Source organism: Cydia strobilella, chromosome 6 (assembly GCF_947568885.1).
Source record: "Cydia strobilella chromosome 6, ilCydStro3.1, whole genome shotgun sequence".
In the NCBI taxonomy this organism is placed as follows: domain Eukaryota; kingdom Metazoa; phylum Arthropoda; class Insecta; order Lepidoptera; family Tortricidae; genus Cydia; species Cydia strobilella.
Genome location: NC_086046.1, coordinates 11,512,524 through 11,532,917, shown reverse-complemented (window position 1 = coordinate 11,532,917; position 20,394 = coordinate 11,512,524). Strand labels below are relative to the sequence as shown.

The following is a 20,394-nucleotide window of genomic DNA, read 5'->3' as shown; positions in this document are numbered from 1 at the left end:
TGGTAATTAATCATTACGAAAAAAGCAGATTGACAGTGTCACCGTCGTATAGGAAATACGGGTACTTAATTCTCTACGTAATTACCTAATTAATTAACTCCGTTGTACATATTCGATCAAAGGAAGTATGGGTATATTTGAAGTTTGCTGTGCAATACTTACTGTTATGAATTGTGTTGATGTGTCTTTAGCTTTATGGTCATTCGAAACGTACTTTGTTATTAAAATTCGAAGTAGGACTTATAGCTTAACGGACCGAAAAAGAATAAAATATAATTAATAAGTTGAAGGCAAAGACTCATTGTTTTAGTAAGAAAATAATATTTAACTTATACATTATTACAAAACTCTGGGAACAACCGTTCTTCACCACTGGAGGGCTTCGTCACTTTTTCTTTAATACATAACATATATCAATTTCAGTTTATAATTATACATATATTATTAACTATTATAAGCTAAACCATAAAATATGGAATGAGTTGTTAGTTTCGATTATATAGTAAATATTTTTCGATGATTCATGTGACATTTTCATCGATATCCTTTGAGGTATTTGTATGAGATGTACGCGTCGACGCCGTGAAGAATTCCTAGAACTACTCCAATGTACTGAAACGAAGAAAATAGGTACATATTTTAGCAGGTGCAATTTATAGGACCATAAAATTCATAGTTAGACCAAGCTAGATAGCCCTGGATGCGTAGCCAACATGCCAATCGCTCACCCCAGGTAGCAAAATGACGTAAAATGACGTCAGCGACGTCATAATGACGGCATTATTACGTCATTATGACGTCGCTGACGTCATTTTGCTACCTGGGACGTTCCGTAGCGATCGAAACGCAACTCAACTGTCACTGTCGCACTAATATGGAAAAGTGATAGAGAGACACAAAGAGTTTCGTTGTCGTAGCGATAGCGATTGTCACCTTGGCTAGGCTGGCAGACTGTGCAAGTGTTAATTTTAAACGTTCAAACTTGGTTATTAAAGTCAATTAACTTAAGGATTACTCACGTTAGACCGGGCCGGGTCCGGGACGGAGCTTCCGGCGCTTAATTTTCTATGACAGATGACCGGTGCATCACGTGATGCTTTCCATAGAAGACGAAGCACCGGAAGCTCCGGCCTCGTCTAACGTGAGTCATCCTTTATGAAGAAAACCGACCATCAAGAGCATGGCGGGCCATGCTCAGTGTAGGGTTCCGTAATTCTACCCGTCCATCAAAATACTTTATGCAAAAACTCAAAAACGGCTCAACCGATCATGTTTGCTTTGCTACAGTTTTAATAAATAAATATCATTTACAGTACATATGGTGCTAATTTCTCGCACTAGTGCGTAAAAGAGCACTTTTCGTGCATATGTCCAAAGTTTAAATAGCCATATGTACTGTAAAACATTGTACGATACACGTGCGAATAGGTAATTCGCAACTCGTGTCGATTTAAAACACTCCCTGCGGTCGTGTTTTAATTTATCGCCACTCGTTTCGAATTTCCTCTTTTCCGCACTTGTATCGTAAATAACTATTATTTCAAGTAGGTAACTAACAGACTCATATTTATGGTTAGTATGTACAAAGCTTTCCTTGAATGTCTTTAGTAAGCTTAATTTACGTTTTTTTTTTTCAAATTTTTGGACCCATGGAGCACAATATTTTTTTCTTTCAGAGCAATTATACCCGAAAATATTATGTTTATCAATAAAATGGTCAATTAAATAAGAACAAAAAAACTTTACTCATCCTTTTCTTTTGGGTGCTAGTACTAGTGTAAGGCAAAGATAGTATGATTCTCTCTGTCTATATTTGAAATGAGACAGTCCTTTGACAAACTATAAAGACCCATACATTCGTTTTGAAAGACCTATCCAACAACCCTATACTTAGTGTGGACACCCCACAAGCGAAATAGTAGATTGTTAACCAAGAGATGAAAGGCAGAGGTAGTTAGTTAGTAATATTCCGAGGCTGAAATGATGCCTTTCACCCGAGTTAAACACTCATTTCGAATACGAGGAAAGTAAAAGACGTGTTTCTTTTTTAAACATGACTAAGTATAATTTTTATAGCATTTCTTGTGAGTACTTTCAATTAACGATTTAGGTAAAAGTATCATTATTTATGGAATGGGGAGTTAAATATCAAAATAAAAATTGTATAACATATCTATTTAAAACCAAAATTCAATTGCTTATCATAAAAATAAAAAATAAACCGTACTTGGAAAGTCAAATGCTCTAGTGCAGACACGTATCACTTTCTGCACACTTTTTAGAACAACAATGACCCTCTTTCAGAGCATGAGAAATGAAAAAAAGGAATTTCATTTCGAATACGAAAGTAAAATGCATGTGTTTTTTTTTTAAACATTAGTAAGTATAAATTTTCATAGTATTTCTTGAGGGTACTTTCAATTGACAATTTAGGCAAAAATATCGTTATTTATGGAATGGGGAGCTAAATATCAGAATGGAAATTTTATAACAAATTCATTTAAACCCAAATTTCAATTGCTTGTCGCAATAAAATAAAAAAAACGTACTTAGAACGTAAAATGCTCTAGTGCAGAGACGTATCATTTTCTGCACACCTTTTAAAACAACGACCTTCTTTCAGAGCATGTCAAATGAAAAAGGAATTCAACACCACTTTTCGTGTAGGGAAGCTACCCTAAAAAAAAACAATAGTTTTTATTTTACGACTTTGTCGGTGTAACTGATTTATATCCATGCCAAATTTCAGCTTTCTAGCACACGATCACGGAGCAAGGCCGCGGACGGACAGACAGACGGACATGGGGAAACTACATATAAGGGTTCCTAATTGACTACAGAACCCTAAAAAATTACCACTACAACAAGCTGTGCTATAGGAGAACATCACGAGGTAAGCATCAAATATCAACTACGCATTACGCTCACCTTCGTAAAATAAACTACGATTATCTACGCCCACTTTTAGGATAGGCAAAAGCTCCAGGGTGCGTAGCCAACGTGCAATCGTTAACGCTCCGTAGCGAACGAAACGCAACTGTCAATTTCGCACTAGTGTGGAAGAGTGGTAGAGAGATGACTACGCTGTCTAACGATACGCTACGGAGCGTTAACGATTGGCACGTTGGCTACGCGCCCAGTACTCATTTAGTAAACAGAAAAGACAAGACAAGAAGGACGAGAACTGGTAAGTGCTGATGCAGAATATGCTTACATAGACTGCAGTCATGGCTGGGTAGGCAGAGTACATGCTTATGATAGCGTACTGCGGGTAGAGGTAGAGGTTCACCGCCACGCCCATGTACGATGAAGCAGACAGGTACAGAAAGCAGGCCGTCGCGTTGAACAAGCATTCCTGTGGACATCACGCATAACAATCAATTGTTGGTGAAAGGAGCATTTATTTTGGGATAATCCTAAAATCCTAATGCAAGTAGTAGGTACCTACCTATTTAATTAACAATGAAGTATTATATATTATGCTTCTTTTTAATTCTAAATATATTTTTAAACAATTTAGACACATATCGCGTACTTACAAACACGAACTCTTTAATGAGATGCTGCGAGTTAGACGACAACACGTAGCAGGCGATGAGGAGCGCGGTGGTAAGCAGGCAGGCCGAGGCGGTGGTAAGGAACCCGTAGAAGGTCGAGCTGGGCGTAAGGCCGATATGGACTTACAAACACGGACTGCTTGATGAGGTGCTGCGAGTTAGACGACAGCACGTAGCAGGCGATGAGGAGTGCAGTGGTAAGCAGGCAGGCCGAGGCGGTGGTGAGGAACCCGTGGAAGGCCGAGCCGAGCGTGCCGGCTGCCGACATGCCGTACTTCACCAGCAAACTCTGGCACAGTCCGCCTAGCATCTGTATACGAGCAATGTTGTTGGCAGTTGGCTTTAGACATTTGTTCAAAGCCAGCTTAACTGAGTCTGTACAAACATAAATTCTGTGGATATCTAGGTACTTATATGATTCATGAGCAGGACCAAAGATAGATATAACTCCGTAATAGATGGATACAGTCTAAGGAAAAAACGTGCCTCGAAAATCAAGAAAATTTGATTCTCGTTCAGAGGGCGCTACTAGTTTTAGCCTACAGTCGTATAGATGGCGTTGACGGTTTCGTTTGTTATTTAACAATTTTTACGCATATCAGTGAAAGAACATGGGTCAAAATCATCAAAATAATTAATGCAAATAAAAAAATCATTTATCTATATTTAAATACATTTTATCGTATTTTTACAAATCTTCAATTTTAGTTTTAAAGTGTGTCGTTAGATGGCAGTGAATTTACTGGGGTTACAAAATTTACTATGACAGTACCGCTCTAGTATAAGTTACTCTATGGCAGGACTAAGCCTACACAACCAGTAAATGTTAAGGAATCGTTCACCATCCATAGACCAACTTACCAAAAAGTAACTAACAGGAAAAAAGCGTGATTGTTTTACTTAAATAGGATGGTGACATAGACATATTGTATTTTATTTCGTAAAGACCGGCCTTACGAGCACTACGAATGGGGCCGATACATTGGAGTCAAAATCGCATTTAGTTACACCAGCGCGCTCAGTCGTGTGGCGAATTGCGCAGTGCAGGCCGGTCTTTACGAAATAAAATACAATATGTCTATATGTCACCATCCTATTTAAGTAAAACAATCACGCTTTTTTCCTGTTAGTTACTTTTTGGTAAGGACAAATTTAAGAGTTTTGAATGATTCACGGTTAGTTTCACCAAAGATAGATATAACTCCGTAATAGATGGATACAGTCTAAGGAAAAAACGTGCCTCGAAAATCACGAAAATTTGATTCTCGATCAGAGGGCGCCACTAGTTTTGGCCTACTCTCGTATAGAGGGCGTTGACGGTTTCGTTTGTTATTTATAATTTTAACGCATATCAGTGAAAGAACATGGGTCAAAATCACATAAAAATAATTAATGCAAATAAAAAAATCATTTATCCATATTTAAATACATTTTAACGTTTTTTTATAAATCTTCATTTTTAGTTTTAAAGTATGTCGATAGATGGCAGTGAATTTACAGCGGTTACAAAATTTACTATGACAGTACCGCTCTATCTTATTATATCCTCTTTGGTTTCACTAGACAAATTTGATTATCTACAATCATGGCCACCCTAAAACACTGAATTAACAAAGATTCTTGGTTCTTATGGCATCTGTCCATTGGGACAATTTTTCAGATCTCTTTAAGCGTTATGACAGCACTGATTATGAAGAAAATAAAATGTCACACTTTCTGAGTGAGATACGATTTTTCAAAAGTACCCAGACTCGGATGACATTCAATTCGTTACCTGTTACGGATAAAACAAAGAGGGTGCCCATAAATGTCGTAAGTAAATTAAAACTTTTTTTAACAGTAAAAAATAAATTAACGTTAATCACATAAATACTGGTACCAAACAGTTGCTTATAACTTAGGTACTGAATGCGATCCTGCTCAAGTCTCCTGAATCATTCTGTATATATATATATTATAAGATTTATAAGTTGAAGACACTACACTACAGTACTGTGTAGGTACAGTGACAAACTGCACAGGCGAGCGGTACAGGAGGTTGTACCTTACTAATGAAGAGTACCTACGCTTTCCAGATAGATTGACCCGCCTGTTGCTTCATAGATATTTTAGCTAAACGCGACTTCGTCGTGCTAGTAAATATGTATAGGATTTCCATTTCGAAAGTGTCGCTTAAAATCAGGAAAATATGGTATGTTTATACCGACATATCAATAAGTGTGGTTGTTGTCACTTATTTATAATGCGGGTTGAATTTTAAACATTGCACCGCTCACCGAAATGTGCTGCTTATTCTTTTTTAAGAAATATGTACTTACCGCTTCAGCAAGTTTTATCAATCCATGTTGCGAAGTGAGGTAGCCCAAGTTGAGGCACTCACAGCAGCGGCAGCAACAACATTTGATGCCACGCTCGCCGCCGCCGCCGCCGACTCCCGGCGCAACACGAACTATGGTTGGGCCTCGTGTCATTTCACAATATTACGAAAAATATCCCAGTTTCACACCACACTGCCCTCTACAATGTCCAGACACGATCTATGGCTCATCCGACAGGAAACAAGGGAGAGTTCAAATACTTCGCAAACGGTCATTAACAACACGTATTTTTAGATGTTTTGCGCACGCGCAAGTTCAGCGAACTTTCGCCCTATTGGCCTAATTTCGAATTGGAAGCACTAAAATATTTCCTATTATCTCCTTCGGATGTTGTGAACCTTCTCTAACAAATGTCGGGACTTATTTAAATATGTCTCGTGCTAAGCAAGGAGCGTGCCGGGAGTGTAAAAATAACTGGACGAACACCCGCGACTTCGAATTTACAGCTGTGGAGACTTCTATTTATGGATTAGGGTAGCCCCAATACCTTGATGAAAGGATTTAGGAAAAAAGACGATGGCAACAATCAATCGTGGGGCAAAATTTACGTGCTTGTTAAATGTATACCTACTAAACGGACCCCGTAATAGTTACTTATTGCAGTCGAATGATCATCACCAATATGATTTTTTTTTTATTTGAGGACAAATGCAGGAGCAGGTTGTGCTCTATCTATATAATAAAACATCACATTTTACTAGAAAGTACAAATATATTAAAATTAAAGTATACATGTATTAAACAATATCGATAGCAAAATCTGTAGTAAACATATTTTTTAATTAGTTGCTTGTGGTAAAAATTAGAATCAAATCTTAAAGTTTCAATAAATAACTTTATAGGTACACTACACACCTAGTAGGTAATACCTACTAGGTGTGTAGTACCTACTAGGTATACTACTATTCTGGAAGCAACGAAGTGTTATCCGGTAAACAGATGGCAGAATAATTTACTTACTACTATTTATTTCTTAACATAATATTATCCTAGTTGCATATCTTCATAAATACATAGATACACACCTACTTATATCATAATTATGTGGTAAAAGTTTAATTTACCGGCATTCAGCAGCGTATTACTAATTAAACGATGGCAGTAGGTAAATCAGTTAAATAAAATTCTGTTTTTAACTACCTAAAATATTTTTTAACTTATTTTCTGATTTAACACTCACAAGTGTATATTAATTATAATAAACAGTAAAATATCACCAGTTTTGATTTATATAAAAATGCTGTACTGTACCTATATTTCGATAAACTCGTATTATTTTTTGTCGAAATTAATTATGGTACATTAAATATACAAAACTCTATTTAGATACTTACTTAAACCTATTGTTTGCCAATATGACAATCTCATTTGTGCATTTATTGTGTAAATTATAACTGTATGCATTTATTGTATAAATTATAACCCATCAAAAACATAAATGTGAAATGAGAGCCAAGTTCAACATTAAGATTATGCGTCGTTGTTGACTTCGCCGGCAAAAGAATTGATATCTATATTTCTATATGAGTGCTAAGTTCTCTTCTTTTGAACTTGGCTTGGCGCGCTGCCGCGTGTCTAGATCACTTCTTTAGTATTTACTTACAAGTGTTACAACAATATTTTTGTGTGTAGATATTTGTATGTACGCCAGTGGCGTAGCTAGGCGTGGGCGAAGTGGGCCGTCGCCCACGGTCTCGCGCCCCAGTGGGGGCCTCGCGCGAGGCCCCTTCGGGCACAGTCAAAGAGAAGGGCCTCGCAGATGCGATTTCGCCCAAGGCTAGATTAGTTTACGCTACACCACTGAGTACGCAATTAGTAAACTTAATCCGTTTTCTTAAAATAAGTTCTTAAAAATTAAATTGTTATTAGCGTACCCTGGGGTTTTGGTTTTGGGTGCAAGAATGATTTGGTGTAGGTATTTATAAATATGTGTATAGTAAAAGATCGAAAGTTTTTACCTATTTTTTGGCTAGTATAAAGCATTCCCGCACCCAAAATTCAGGGTATGGTTATTACTTATTAGACGTATAATTTAACCTACTTACATTGTTTAAGGTTATTGACATACTACTTACTTGTACGGTGACCTGAGATTATTTGAAACAGTTTTGGGTCAAAACGTCAAACTGGTAACTATATACGGAACCCTGTAGGTACTGAACATGGCCCAAGGGCCCAACATGCTCTTGGCCGTTTTTTTAAATAAAAAAAACTATAAACAAGAATGAAAACAGTTATCAAAAAATAGTCCCGCGTGTTTTTTTATGGTTCAGGGAAACGTTTTCTGGACAGGATAACCTGATAACATTTAATTTCTACCCTATAAATCACACATATCACTACAAATATGGCTGATCTAATGAAACTTGCGTTGTAGATTGTAAGGCACCGTATAGAATATTACCTACTAATTCTGTATACAAGTCCGTCTAGACAATTTATTTTATCTATTTGCGACGACTTTGAAAAACCAACTGAAGCTGTCCGACTTCCGGATTAGGATATCATCGATCATCGACTCAACACTCCTGTCATTTTATCACCCCTTAGAATAGTGAACACCCCTTAACTGACTAGTAAGTGCATGTATACCTTAACTTATTAAATAAATATGTTATGCGAAATTAGACCCTAAGTATAATTTTTAATACAGTTGCTCAAAAAGTGCTACTTTACGTAGCTGTTTAGCGTGCGGAAAGTTGGTTTTCGCGAACTAGTGCTTTTTACTTTTTAAATTTTTTTAAATTTATGCTTGTTCCAATTCTTGACTACTGATTAATATTAGTTTCCTTTAAAAGTCGTAATCAACATAAAAACTTACTGTTAATGTAAGAATACGAAAAATATACATATTTCATATTTTATTAATTACCTCTTCATCATTATAACACGTCAATTTTTTTTATTGAATATTGAAAAACCGTTCTTAATAAGTTGTCTGAATAGAACGGAACGCATGTCAAAGAAGAGGCGTTTTTTCTTTCTGCTTTAAGTTTCCAAAGGCAACATTCGATATTGTTTTTATAAATGTACGATACACAAATAATCGTAATTAACGATATTTAGGTAATAATAGTACAATGTTTTATATTAACAATTGTTTCTGTCTTATAGAACATGCATTTAAAAAAAAATCTTTCATTGAAGTGGGTTCAATAATAATAACATCCAGCTAAAAAAACACCTCATCGTAATGTCAATGTCAATGATGTCACAGAATTAATAATAAGAAAGTTTCGAATTCCTTACTTGTTGTTTTTCTTATTTTTTCGCAACTGTATTAAAAAAACGTCGTTCGATACACGTGCGGAAATGTCATTCTTCACTCGTCCCGAGTCTTGCCACTCACCTGCGGCTCGTGGCAAGATATCTCGGTACTCATAAAATAATGACATACTTTCCGCACTAGCATCGAAATGTACTATTATATCGCCAATATTCAACATTTTTTAATGTCCAAATATAATAAAGAAATATTTGTATCCTTGAATTTGCATATCATATCGTACTTGTTAACCTACCTATTAACTTTATAACTTTAACATTCATAGCAAGGCATAGTGGGTATCTTAGAAATTAAGATTGTTATGGAACGCACTATTGTGTTTGTATTGTACAGACATCCTGAATAATATCTTTATTGTGACTTAAAATTTAAATTCCACGGTACGAACGATTCGCCAAAAACGTGCTGATCAAATACAGTGCAGCCAAAACCAGTCCCATTATCTGAAAATAAAAACCGGTGACATCAGAAAAATAAAGGAATTAGACACAGTATATACAGGCTGGTTAAAAAATAAGTGCATTCCCGTTGCCAGGGAGATTTTGGGATTATATTACTGAGCAACTTTTACTATGGGACCAACCCCGAAATCGCGAAATAGTTATTTGTTATACAAGGGTGCAAAGTTGTATTTTGCCCGCGAGTGTGGAATTGATACACGAGCAAGCGAAAGGATTCTATAGTTGAACCACGAGCGTAGCGAGTGGTTCTAAAATAGAATCCTGAGCTTAGCGAGTGTTTCAACACACGAGAAGTAAAATACATTTGCACCCGTGTGTAACACAAAACTTTTCCTCTCACTATAGCGAGGAAAGTGCAACATCCACAGGCGTTAGATCATCTTCATCACTGGAATCACTAGTTTTTTTACGATAATACGATATTATAACAGAAAACTCTGGAAGTTGTGCATTTTTACGTGTCGGAGCCGGTAAGAAAATTTTTGTTGACAATGTTGACATTTCTGACGATGCGTTTTGAAATTGCATCGACTCAACTTGTGCGTTCAGAATTACATTCAACATAATTTAAAAAAACAGATGTTTCTTATGGTTTATGACTTAAAATCATTAAATAAAGCCAAATTTGGTATTTTTTATTAAATTCTCAAACCATTTATTTAATGATAATAAATATCGAACGAACCATTATTATGAGCGTTTTACGTTTTGTTATCTGTCAAAAGCTACTTAAACACGCTCCATCCAAGGTCAAATTACTTTCCCCACTAGTGGATAATGCGTTTTTCCCCGCTTGTTTTAAAGGATAAAAGACGGCTTTCCGAGCTAGTGAGGGGAAAAAAAATTTGGTTGGTCCATTTTCTATTCATTTTTTTCGGGGTTGGTCCCATAGTAAAAGTTGCTCAGTATAATCCCAAAACCTCCCTGGCAACGGGAAAGCACTTATTTTTTACCATATGTTCTGTGAATAAATGATAATTCAATTCAATTCAATTTAGCCATCCTGTATATGAAGGTATATAAATCTACTTTTATTAAAAAAAACATGTTATTTATAAATACATCATACAATTCTATGAAAAATTTGATTTTACAAATGGAATTTGACATAACGTAGATATATGTATAAAGCACCCGTTTTCCACCAAATTACGCTTTATTGATGAAATATACCTATTATTACTTGGTACAATAAGTAAATGCCCCAAACAGCATCCGTAGGCAGTGTATTGAACCTACAGACGCTGATGCTGATACTAGATAACGTTAGATAAATCGGAAACCATTCCGACTTTCCATAATAAGCATTGTGACGCCGCTCATGGCTCACATATTTCTTAATAGCATGTCTGAGACATGGCATGGCACAGACAAACTGAAAAGTGACGCAGCATACGGCGTCAACCAGGCCGCACTAACAGTCAACTAGTTTGAGATATATCGATGAAATAGGTAACGTGTCAACTTACCGAAGCGGCTAAATACGGCTCGTAATAGCTTCTATAACCGTAAGCATTTTTGTGCCTATTGACTTCTATCAATAACGTGAGGCTTGCTGCTAAGTACAGGATACAGGCCAACCCGTGGTATATCACCTCCTGAAAATTAAACCAAATTTTTCAAGATACGAAATAGAAAAGGAAAGGTTTAGAGAAAACGATCAGGATTTTTAATGTTTAACTCGTTCACTACGGTATAGGGTAGAAAGACCCCATGCTTAACTTTTAGCGTCCCGCCGTCCTAATACTACCTAGTACTAATCAGTAATTACGTACAATGAAATTCAAATCATAATTAAATGGAACAGAGTTGCTTTTGTTTTATTTCGTTCGATTCTAAAACAAAACAAATTTTCAATTATATTTTCTAATGCCACTGATTTAAATGTCTGCCATTTTTTTTGGTTCCGTAGTCAACTAGTACTGCTTTGCTCAGCTAGAAAGCTGCAATTTGACATAATACATAAATCATGCATGGCGATTGGCGATAGAACGTTAAAATAAAAACTACAAAAAAACTGTTTTAGGGTACCTCCCAACCTCCCATACAAAATGGTTTTTTTTTCGCTTTAATCCAATGATGTGGGTTATGGTTGGATAGGTCTTTCAAAACGAATACGGGTCTTCAACAACCATTAATTGATAAAGTGAATAATTTCGGAAATAATCGCTCCGAAAGAAAAAAAACCGAGCAAGTGCGTGTCCGGCTCGCGTTTCAAGGGTACATTACACAATTTTTAACAATGTATTTTTATATGTGAAACGTGAGTGTCGTGTTATTAAAAAACCCATAGGGGTCGGATCAAAACTAAGTAATTAAGTCCGACTCACGCTTGACTGCACATTTCTAATAGGTTTTCCTGTCATCTATAAGTAGGTAAAGAACATTTTTTTGTATTTTGTTTTTAAATTTTAGGCCTAGTAGTTTTGGAGATAAAGGGGGGGGGGTGGCGAATAGTAATTTTTTGGCTACATTCTTAAAAAAATAACTTATGAACGCTCTTTCATTTGATATGTAACACGATATAGTAAATACTAAAAACTTTATTTTTTAATTTTCTCATTTACCACAAAAGTGGCCCCATGTTTAAAATTCGGGTCTATATTGTTTCCCATATAGTTGTCATAGTCATAATGTATTGTTTGTCCACATTTTCGTTAGTCATAATTTGGTTTTTCTCAGAAACGAGTAACTTTTCAGGATTGCCATAAAACAAACCTAACCTAACCTATCTATAGGATAACCTGAGGAAAATCCTGAAAAGTTAACGGTTACAGAATTATGACTAATGATAATATGACAATCATTACATTATGACTTTCAATAATTATGTCAAACAAAGGGAACCCTTAAAATTCATTTGTTTACGATACAGTAGTTTCGGAGATAAAGGGGGGTATGGTTATTTTTTGCCTATTTTCTTGAATAACCGCTACACTGCTTATCCTAAAATTATACAAAAAATATATTTGATATTCTCACAATGAGTTCTTTCATTTGATATTGTAACGTAATATAGTTTGAAAAACTTTACTTTTTAGTTGTCTCATTTACCCCCCAAAATGCCCCCATGTTTAAAATTCATTTGTTTACGTTACATGTCCGTCTTTGGGTCACAAACTTACATATGTGTACCAAATTTCAACTTATTGGTCCAGTGGTTTCGGAAAAAATTAGTCTGTGACAGATGGACAGACAGACAGACACGAGTGATCCTATAAGGGTTCAGTTTTTTCCTTTTGAGGTACGGAGTCCTAAAAAATACAAATTTATGTTACTTATTCTAATAAAAGGTACCTATGCATCTTCTGAAAAAACACTATAAGTATGTAAAGATTAAATTACTAATTTAGGTAGCTTTTTACGGCTGTAATAATTAGGTAAATTCATAATAACCGAAAACTACATAAGTACCTAACTTTTATTAAACTTCTTTTGGATCTATTAAATTAACTAATGACACAAACTAGTAAGGATCTACTAAGTCACATGTCGCATTATAAGAAAATCAGTTTTAAAAACCGGCAAATTGCGAGTCGGACTCGCCCACCGAGGGTTCCGTACAAATTGAACTTAAATTATTTTTTTACAAGCAGAAACGTCTGCAAACGATGCTATTAAGCTTATAATAAATTTAAAAGTGAAAAAATCCAGAAACCCAGAGGCCGTGAGTTCAAGTCTCACCCAAGGCAGTAATTTTTCCACTTTTAAATTGAACTTACTTTTATTTTTTTTACAAATGTTAAGTTTTTAGAATTTTCCCTGTACTTGTAATAACTATAAGACGATATTACTTGCCATCAATAGTTCTAGCCGTTCTAGGTCAACGGAAAGTAGAGTACCCTATCAATTTTGATTCCCTTTGAAAGTGTCGAAATAGCCGAAATAGGTATACGTTTTTTGCGGCATAAACGGCCGTATCTTTTTTTACGTTAACTTAGAAGCTTGTTTGATTGACTGTAGACTGAGTATATAGTTTTAATTTCAACTCCACGCGTTCCCGAGATAAAGTGTCTTGACAGACAGACGGACGGACAACAAAGTGATCCTGTGATCCTATAAGGGTTCCGTTTTTCGTTTTGAAGTACGGAACCCTAACAGGGAATAACTTACATAGATTGTCTTTGATATGAGAGAAGCCGTGGACAGGGAGACTAGGCATGCCGTGAGAAGACAAAACGTGCCGATCATGAACGTCACAGCCATCAGAAAGAAGAAAAGCTCAGGAGCCTGCAGAACGTAACCCTTGGTGTCATGGTAGTATCCAATAACGCCAACGCATGCCGCTCCAAGTAACTGAAAAACAAATAAAAATCTTTGTATAGAGTACATACTTACTTACTAAAAAGGATATACCTACTCAACCTATATTGTTGTCCATCACTTAAAAGTCAATATTAAGACCTGATATTTCAATACATTTTGTGTTAAAAATGTTTCTTACTGAAACGACGTCCCAAAAACCTAAATCAGTGGCAGACAATAATATATTACCTAGTTCATCCCTTTATTTCAGCTACCTATCGTTTTTTTATCGACACTAAATAAAAATAACTTTTAATTTATTAACCATGATTTTTTTTGTGTAGATATCACAATAGGAAAAATATGAATATCTTGGATGACGAAATCCAAACGTTTTAACAATAATTAACAACATGAGTATGACTAATCTATAAGGAATGTTTTCCTATTTATATACCTTATGATGATTTAAGACATTTATTGACCAATCATCTGCCCACAGTTATTGACCATATGCCGTATACATATTTAGCTCTATGGCGCCACCATTTATAGTACATACATACATATCTAAATAATAAGTAATTCTTAAATGTTATATGAGCCGATTGGGAAAAAATATAAGATTACGTTCCATGATGTCACATCTACAGAACAAATTGCTCTTGAATAATTTTAGTTTTTTTAAATAATTTATATTAAGCCCTTAATATTTACTCGCTAGCAAGTTTTCTTGCTAAGCAGTAAAAGACATGCCAATTTCCTAGTACCTACTCTCAATTTTGAGCTCTAAAGAAGCTAGTTTTCGCTGAAACTAAAATTTAAAGGGGCCCACTGATTACCAGTCCGCCAGACGATATCGGCCCGTCAGTTGTACGGAACTATCAGATTTTTATTCTGACAGGCTGATATCGTCCGGTGGACTGATAATCAGTGGGCCCCTTAAAGGTCTGATTGGTATTGGTACCCGTGCTGACGTATAATCACCGGTCGAATAAAGGTAATAATCGTTTACGATGACTCATACTATACGAGTATGTAGTTGACATCATACCGCAGTTTCAAGGAGAAACAGAATGAGGAGTTCTATAGTTATTTTACAGCCAGTTTTCTGACATGATATCTCTTGAATGACAGGAGGCATAAAATTCACGATATTAATATGTAAGTAGGTACAAATAATATAATACCGTTTATTGCGAAATTGGAATGTAATACATAGCATACTTGTAAAAAAACAGTAGGTACTACTAGTTCTGGAAACGAATCTCCCTAAAGTAATAAAATCTAAGCTAACCATTTCATACAAACTATTACAAATAAGCGTATAGAAAATACCTACTGTAAGTACAAGCTATACCATATCATGACAACTTTTTTCATATTTTTACACAGATCGGAATGTGTTAAGATGCCCTTATTATTAACGATGCGTTCCTGCTTGCACAACGCTGGTATTTACGTAACTGAAATTAGGTCAGTTTGGACCAGAATATCTGAGAGATGATAAAACTCGTAAAACTTGAGTAGGCCAATATTGACAATGAATCGTGTTAGTCATGTAAAAAGTCACGTCAATGTAAAAAAAGTTGTATATTTATTTAGGTATCAAATTTGAGCTAGTAATATACGGTTAATATACCTCCATATATGATTTTGCCTTTTTACTTGAACAGCTCTACCTATAAAGTCTCCAAACTAGGTTTGTTTATGATGTATAATAATTCCAAGCAAATCACCTATTTAAATAATAAAGGTATTTCATTTTACGTCCTTCTTTCTACTTTACGCAGCTTTAATTATTGTGAAAATTAAATAGCAATTAACATTTGTGACTAAATAACGAACATTGTAAATGACGAAGCAATTTCGGTAGGCACATGATTTTCCCAAATGTGGATTTCGTTCATCTCTCGTCACCTCTAGCACTCTAGTGCAAATTCAGAAAAGTGTTGGGTATCGAACCATATTTTTACTACCTAAGCTCATACGCCGATACTTTCCATGATAACTGAGTTTTATATCCTACATTTTTTGCAGTTTTTTTGAGTAGCTGAGTAGCAATACGCGTCACGTCGCTGACAAAAATTGATAGGTGGATCTCATTACCAGTTCAGCAAGCTTGAGCAGGCCGGGCAGCGTCCGCAGGTAGCCGGTGTTGACGAAGAGCGCGGAGCCGCCGCTCGTGGTGGTGGTGGTTCGTGTGATGGTAACCGAGTGCGACATGTCGGCACCTGGAATAGCAGTTACACTAATTACTAAAATTACTTCAATGGAAACATTACCAACGTCAACTCTCACGAAAGAAGATGGATGGCCAAATATGTAGGAGGAGATAAAGTCGTGTCGTAGACACTTTGTCTTACACATGTGGATGCGATCGGGATTAATGTTGCGAATATAAAAGTAGGGTCTTACGCACAGTGAATTTGTATATCTAGTCTTTTTTTAATAAATGTTTATAGTACCGAAAAACTAATTGATCAGTAAAGAATGTAAAAATATAAAAGCATGTTCTTTTATCACCATTGATAAAGAAACCATCATTTTGTAACTTAATCGATATCATCAAAAGTTAAATAAAGTTTAAAACTTTTTATCTTTTGTAGTTAGACAGGAATTGATGATCACAAGCCATTGGTCCTTAGAGCCGACTAGTGTTACTCTTAGAACCGGACTGGGACTTCTTCTCGGATGACCCCCTCAGATGTTTAACATTTTATATTTTTTGTGTTACATATTTTTAATTTGACTTTTACTTAGTTCTAACTTCTAACTGCTAAGAGCTCCAAATGTAGAACTTCTCGCTCCAAGTCCAAATATAGGTCCATGTCTCAGGAAACGAAGGAATTGTATATTATTTGCGATTTCAATTTAGGTTTAATGTCATAAATGAAAATAATGACAATAATACATGTTTTTTCCCCTCACTAGCTCGGAAAGTTGTCTTTTATCCTTCAATACAAGCGGGGAAAAACGCGTTTTATCCACTAGTAGGGAAAGTAATTTGACCTTGGATAGAGCGTGTTTAAGTAGCTTGACAAATACCAAAACGTAAATCGTTTATGATAATGATTCGTTCGATATTAATTATCATTAAATAAATGGTTTGAGAATCTAATGAAAAATACCAAATTTAGCTTTATTTAATGATTTTAAGTCATAAACCTTAAAATTCCATAAGAAACGTTTGTTTTTTTATAATGATGTTAAATATACTTCTGAACGCATGCGTTGAGTCGATGCAATTTCAAAACGCATCGTTGACATTTCATACGTCAGAAATGTCAACATTGTCAACAAATTTTTTACTTAAAAACTTTTCTCACCGACTCGCGTAAAAATACACAACTTCCAGAGTTTTCTGTTATAATATAGTAAAGAAATGAGTGATTCCAGTGATGAAGATGATCTAACGCCTGTGGATGTTGCATTTTCCTCGCTATAGTGAGGTGAAAAGTTTTGTGTTATACACGGGCGCAAATGTATTTTACTTCTCGTGTGTTGAAACACTCGCGGGTAAAATACAACTTTGCACCCTTGTATAACAAATAACTATTATTACTCTGTCCAATAAGTGATAGACATTATGTATAATGCCTGGGCAATTTAATTATTTGAAGAGTCATTATCAAATTGCGATCTCATATTGGTCATTTTTCATAATGCCCGGCATTATGAGTGTCTGAGGTTTTGTGAGATGAAGGATGATAGAGGCTTTCCAGCACTTGCATTTGACTTAATATGACTATCTGTATTTTACTTTATATATATTTTGTATTTGTATACCTGTAACTAGTTTAATTATTCGGTGTATTGGCCTATGCTGTGATGCCGTGTAAATATATTTAAATAAGTAATAATATTTTTTTTTAATGAAAAATGCCCCATTTATCACTTGGTCATAAGTTCCATAACATATATAAAGAACTAGGTACCTAAATTGATCATATGAGATGACAGTTTATAAAATATGTGAAAGTAAAGTTATTACACAATTTTATTTTATATCTATCAAAAGTATTGTATATCCCTATTATCAATTGAGTTACTACCATAGACATATATATTACTTTGTAAAGACTGGCCTTACGAGCACTACGAATGGGGCCGATACATTGGAGTCAAAATCGCATTTAGTTACACCAGCGCGCTCAGTCGTGTGGCGGATTTCGCAGTGGAAAGGCGTCGGTGTTCGTTCGGAATTGTATGCATACTCTTATACTTTGTTGCATAAGTTTTCTGCCAACAAACTGCTATGCAGTTTGGCAGATAAGTAGCAATAATTAATATACTTCTCTTTTTAGTAATCATAAAAAAAAACAATGGTGACGCCTTTCCACTGCGCGATTCGCCACATGACACGACTGAGCGCGCTGGTGTAACTAAATTCGATTTTGACTCCAATGTATCGGCCCCATTTATAGTGCTCGTAAGGCCAGTCTTTACGAAGTAATATATATGTGTATGGTTACTACATAAAAAATATGCTTAAATACGACGTGAATACAAATGAGCAGAATATTTTCGCGTTGCATTTTTATACCTACAGCTTACGTAATTCGACAGGAAGGAGCGTTTGTAATCACTCCCATATACTGTACACAAAATCCACCCACGCCCTCACAAAATGGTAAGCGGAGTAATTAAAGTCGATGTAGATACGCATACGCACATACGTCTCTCATCCTCTCCCAATATGGGCGTTTAGGTCAACGTGTTGGCAGGCCATGAGACCACACCGACCTATATCTATATATATATATATATATATATATATATATATATATATATATATATATATATATATAGGTATATACAGTTCAGCTTAACTTGTATACCTTGATCCAGGAAACCGTAACAAGTATAAGCAATTTCAAGTCATATTAACACTGGTTGCCTAGTGGCGATACGCTCAGTAAGCTTTCTTAATGTGTCCTCTGTTTGTGTGCCGAGGCCGCTTGCTCTTGCGAATAAATAAGTATACTTATAGGTATGCACTATAAACAGTGACCGGAGAGCTTATTTTAGAATCCTAGTAAAATTGAAGCTTTCAGTGGTCAATTGACCTTGAATGAAACAACTAGATGTGAGAACTAAATATACGGCAGCTAAATGCATAGGCTTTTCATATCGGTTAGCATTCACGGCACGGATTCGCGATATATATAGGTACCTTTACACGAACATATAGACAGTTTATAAGTTTATACACGCTTCAGCTTCACCTGGTATCTATATAAACTGCATGGTGTAGGTAGTACACATATATTTAAGGAACTCCTACCTGCCAAAACAATCTCGCGATTCTAGTGAAGCATGAATAGCATGATAAATACACGGTGGCTAATTTGAATAGCGAAAACCTTCAATACGTACTCAAATATACTGTTTTCATATAAAAGGGTTGTTTTGAGATAGTACCCTATCGTGTGCTCACACACAAAAAAAAACTGTCTTGCTGTGACCTATACATACAAGTATACATATACCTACGTAGGTAGGTATTACATTGTTGATGCAGATATATATATACACTTAGTTGTATTTAAACGCGGCGAATACACCCTTATAATTACCTATATAACCCACCCTTATAATATAAGTAAGTCAACTAAACCTATAAACAAACATCCCAGGTTTATGCCTTTTGTCGAAAAACTTCAAAAGATTTGCATATGTTATATGTTTCATTATTAATTATGAAGTAGGTATTAAAGATACTATATTATGTATACTTTCTATGATAAAAAAATAATATAGTTTATGTTATTAGCGAAAATGATTACATATTTAGGCTAAAGATACTGAAGCTGCCCACACTTCAAGCCGAAAGCGAGAGGAGACCTCATCGAGACATCCACGATATAATCAATAAGAGAACCCTCAGCCGCTAGACCCGAGCCCGAGGTCCTAATACATTAGAGGTCCCTGAATATACATATAAGTTTTATGACTTTTACTATTTGTAAAAAAAATTACTGTGAAAAACACATAATAAAGATTTTCAAAAAACACGGAGAATAAGAATAAACCAATAGATAGGTACCTACCTTTTTCTCGTCGTATGACACAATTATTAAAACAAAGCAAGCGAAATGCCGAGGAACGTTTTCCCGAGCGAGTTCTGCGACCGACTGGCGGCACTGACTCACTGTTTGCGACGCGCGTGCGTCTTCGCGGACCAATACTCATGCCCAACCCAACCTTACAATAACATGGAATTTATTACTTACTGATTTACCTTTAGGATAGTTTGTGGTGAAAAACCTGCCGACATTCGGTTTAAACGTGCTAGTTGATCTCTGGTGTCTGTTGTATATAGGAAAATATGAGTCAAGGCCTACGGGAAACGCAATGCAGCTCAGGGACAGGACACGCGCGTGTGTAGACGCAGGGTTTAACATCTTCACATAGTCTGCTTGCCATCCGGCGGGTGAACTATAACCATTTTTTTATTCTTGTAT

At 35.6% G+C, this 20,394-nt stretch overlaps 2 protein-coding genes across 2 annotated transcripts; both read right to left on the bottom strand.

The window, feature by feature from the left end:
- Positions 1-440: 440 nt before the first annotated feature.
- Positions 441-6,295, bottom strand: LOC134742120 (protein singles bar). Its single transcript, XM_063675080.1, has 4 exons — positions 5,876-6,295; positions 3,685-3,867; positions 3,215-3,355; positions 441-612 (listed from the first exon to the last, which is right to left on the bottom strand). The coding sequence occupies exons 1-4, from the start codon at positions 6,026-6,028 to the stop codon at positions 535-537; spliced, it is 555 nt and encodes a 184-aa protein (XP_063531150.1). The 5' UTR covers positions 6,029-6,295; the 3' UTR covers positions 441-534.
- Positions 6,296-9,535: 3,240 nt separating this feature from the next.
- Positions 9,536-20,135, bottom strand: LOC134742118 (uncharacterized). The gene is made up of 5 exons (XM_063675079.1): positions 19,981-20,135; positions 16,037-16,161; positions 13,796-13,978; positions 11,152-11,280; positions 9,536-9,664 (listed from the first exon to the last, which is right to left on the bottom strand). The coding sequence occupies exons 1-5, from the start codon at positions 20,120-20,122 to the stop codon at positions 9,590-9,592; spliced, it is 654 nt and encodes a 217-aa protein (XP_063531149.1). The 5' UTR covers positions 20,123-20,135; the 3' UTR covers positions 9,536-9,589.
- Positions 20,136-20,394: the final 259 nt, after the last annotated feature.

Excerpts from the sequence above, each read along its gene's own strand:
- LOC134742118 (XM_063675079.1), bottom strand. The coding sequence starts at position 20,122 with ATGAGTATTGGTCCGCGAAGACGCACGCGCGTCGCAAACAGTGAGTCA. Across the intron at positions 16,162-19,980 it reads TGTCATACGACGAGAAAAAG|GTGCCGACATGTCGCACTCG; the intron begins GTAGGTACCTAT and ends CTGCTATTCCAG. Across the intron at positions 11,281-13,795 it reads TCATATCAAAGACAATCTAT|GAGGTGATATACCACGGGTT; the intron begins GTAAGTTATTCC and ends TTTAATTTTCAG.
- LOC134742120 (XM_063675080.1), bottom strand. The coding sequence starts at position 6,028 with ATGACACGAGGCCCAACCATAGTTCGTGTTGCGCCGGGAGTCGGCGGC. Across the intron at positions 3,356-3,684 it reads TCATCAAGCAGTCCGTGTTT|GAATGCTTGTTCAACGCGAC; the intron begins GTAAGTCCATAT and ends TGATGTCCACAG. Across the intron at positions 613-3,214 it reads CAGCCATGACTGCAGTCTAT|TACATTGGAGTAGTTCTAGG; the intron begins GTAAGCATATTC and ends TCTTCGTTTCAG.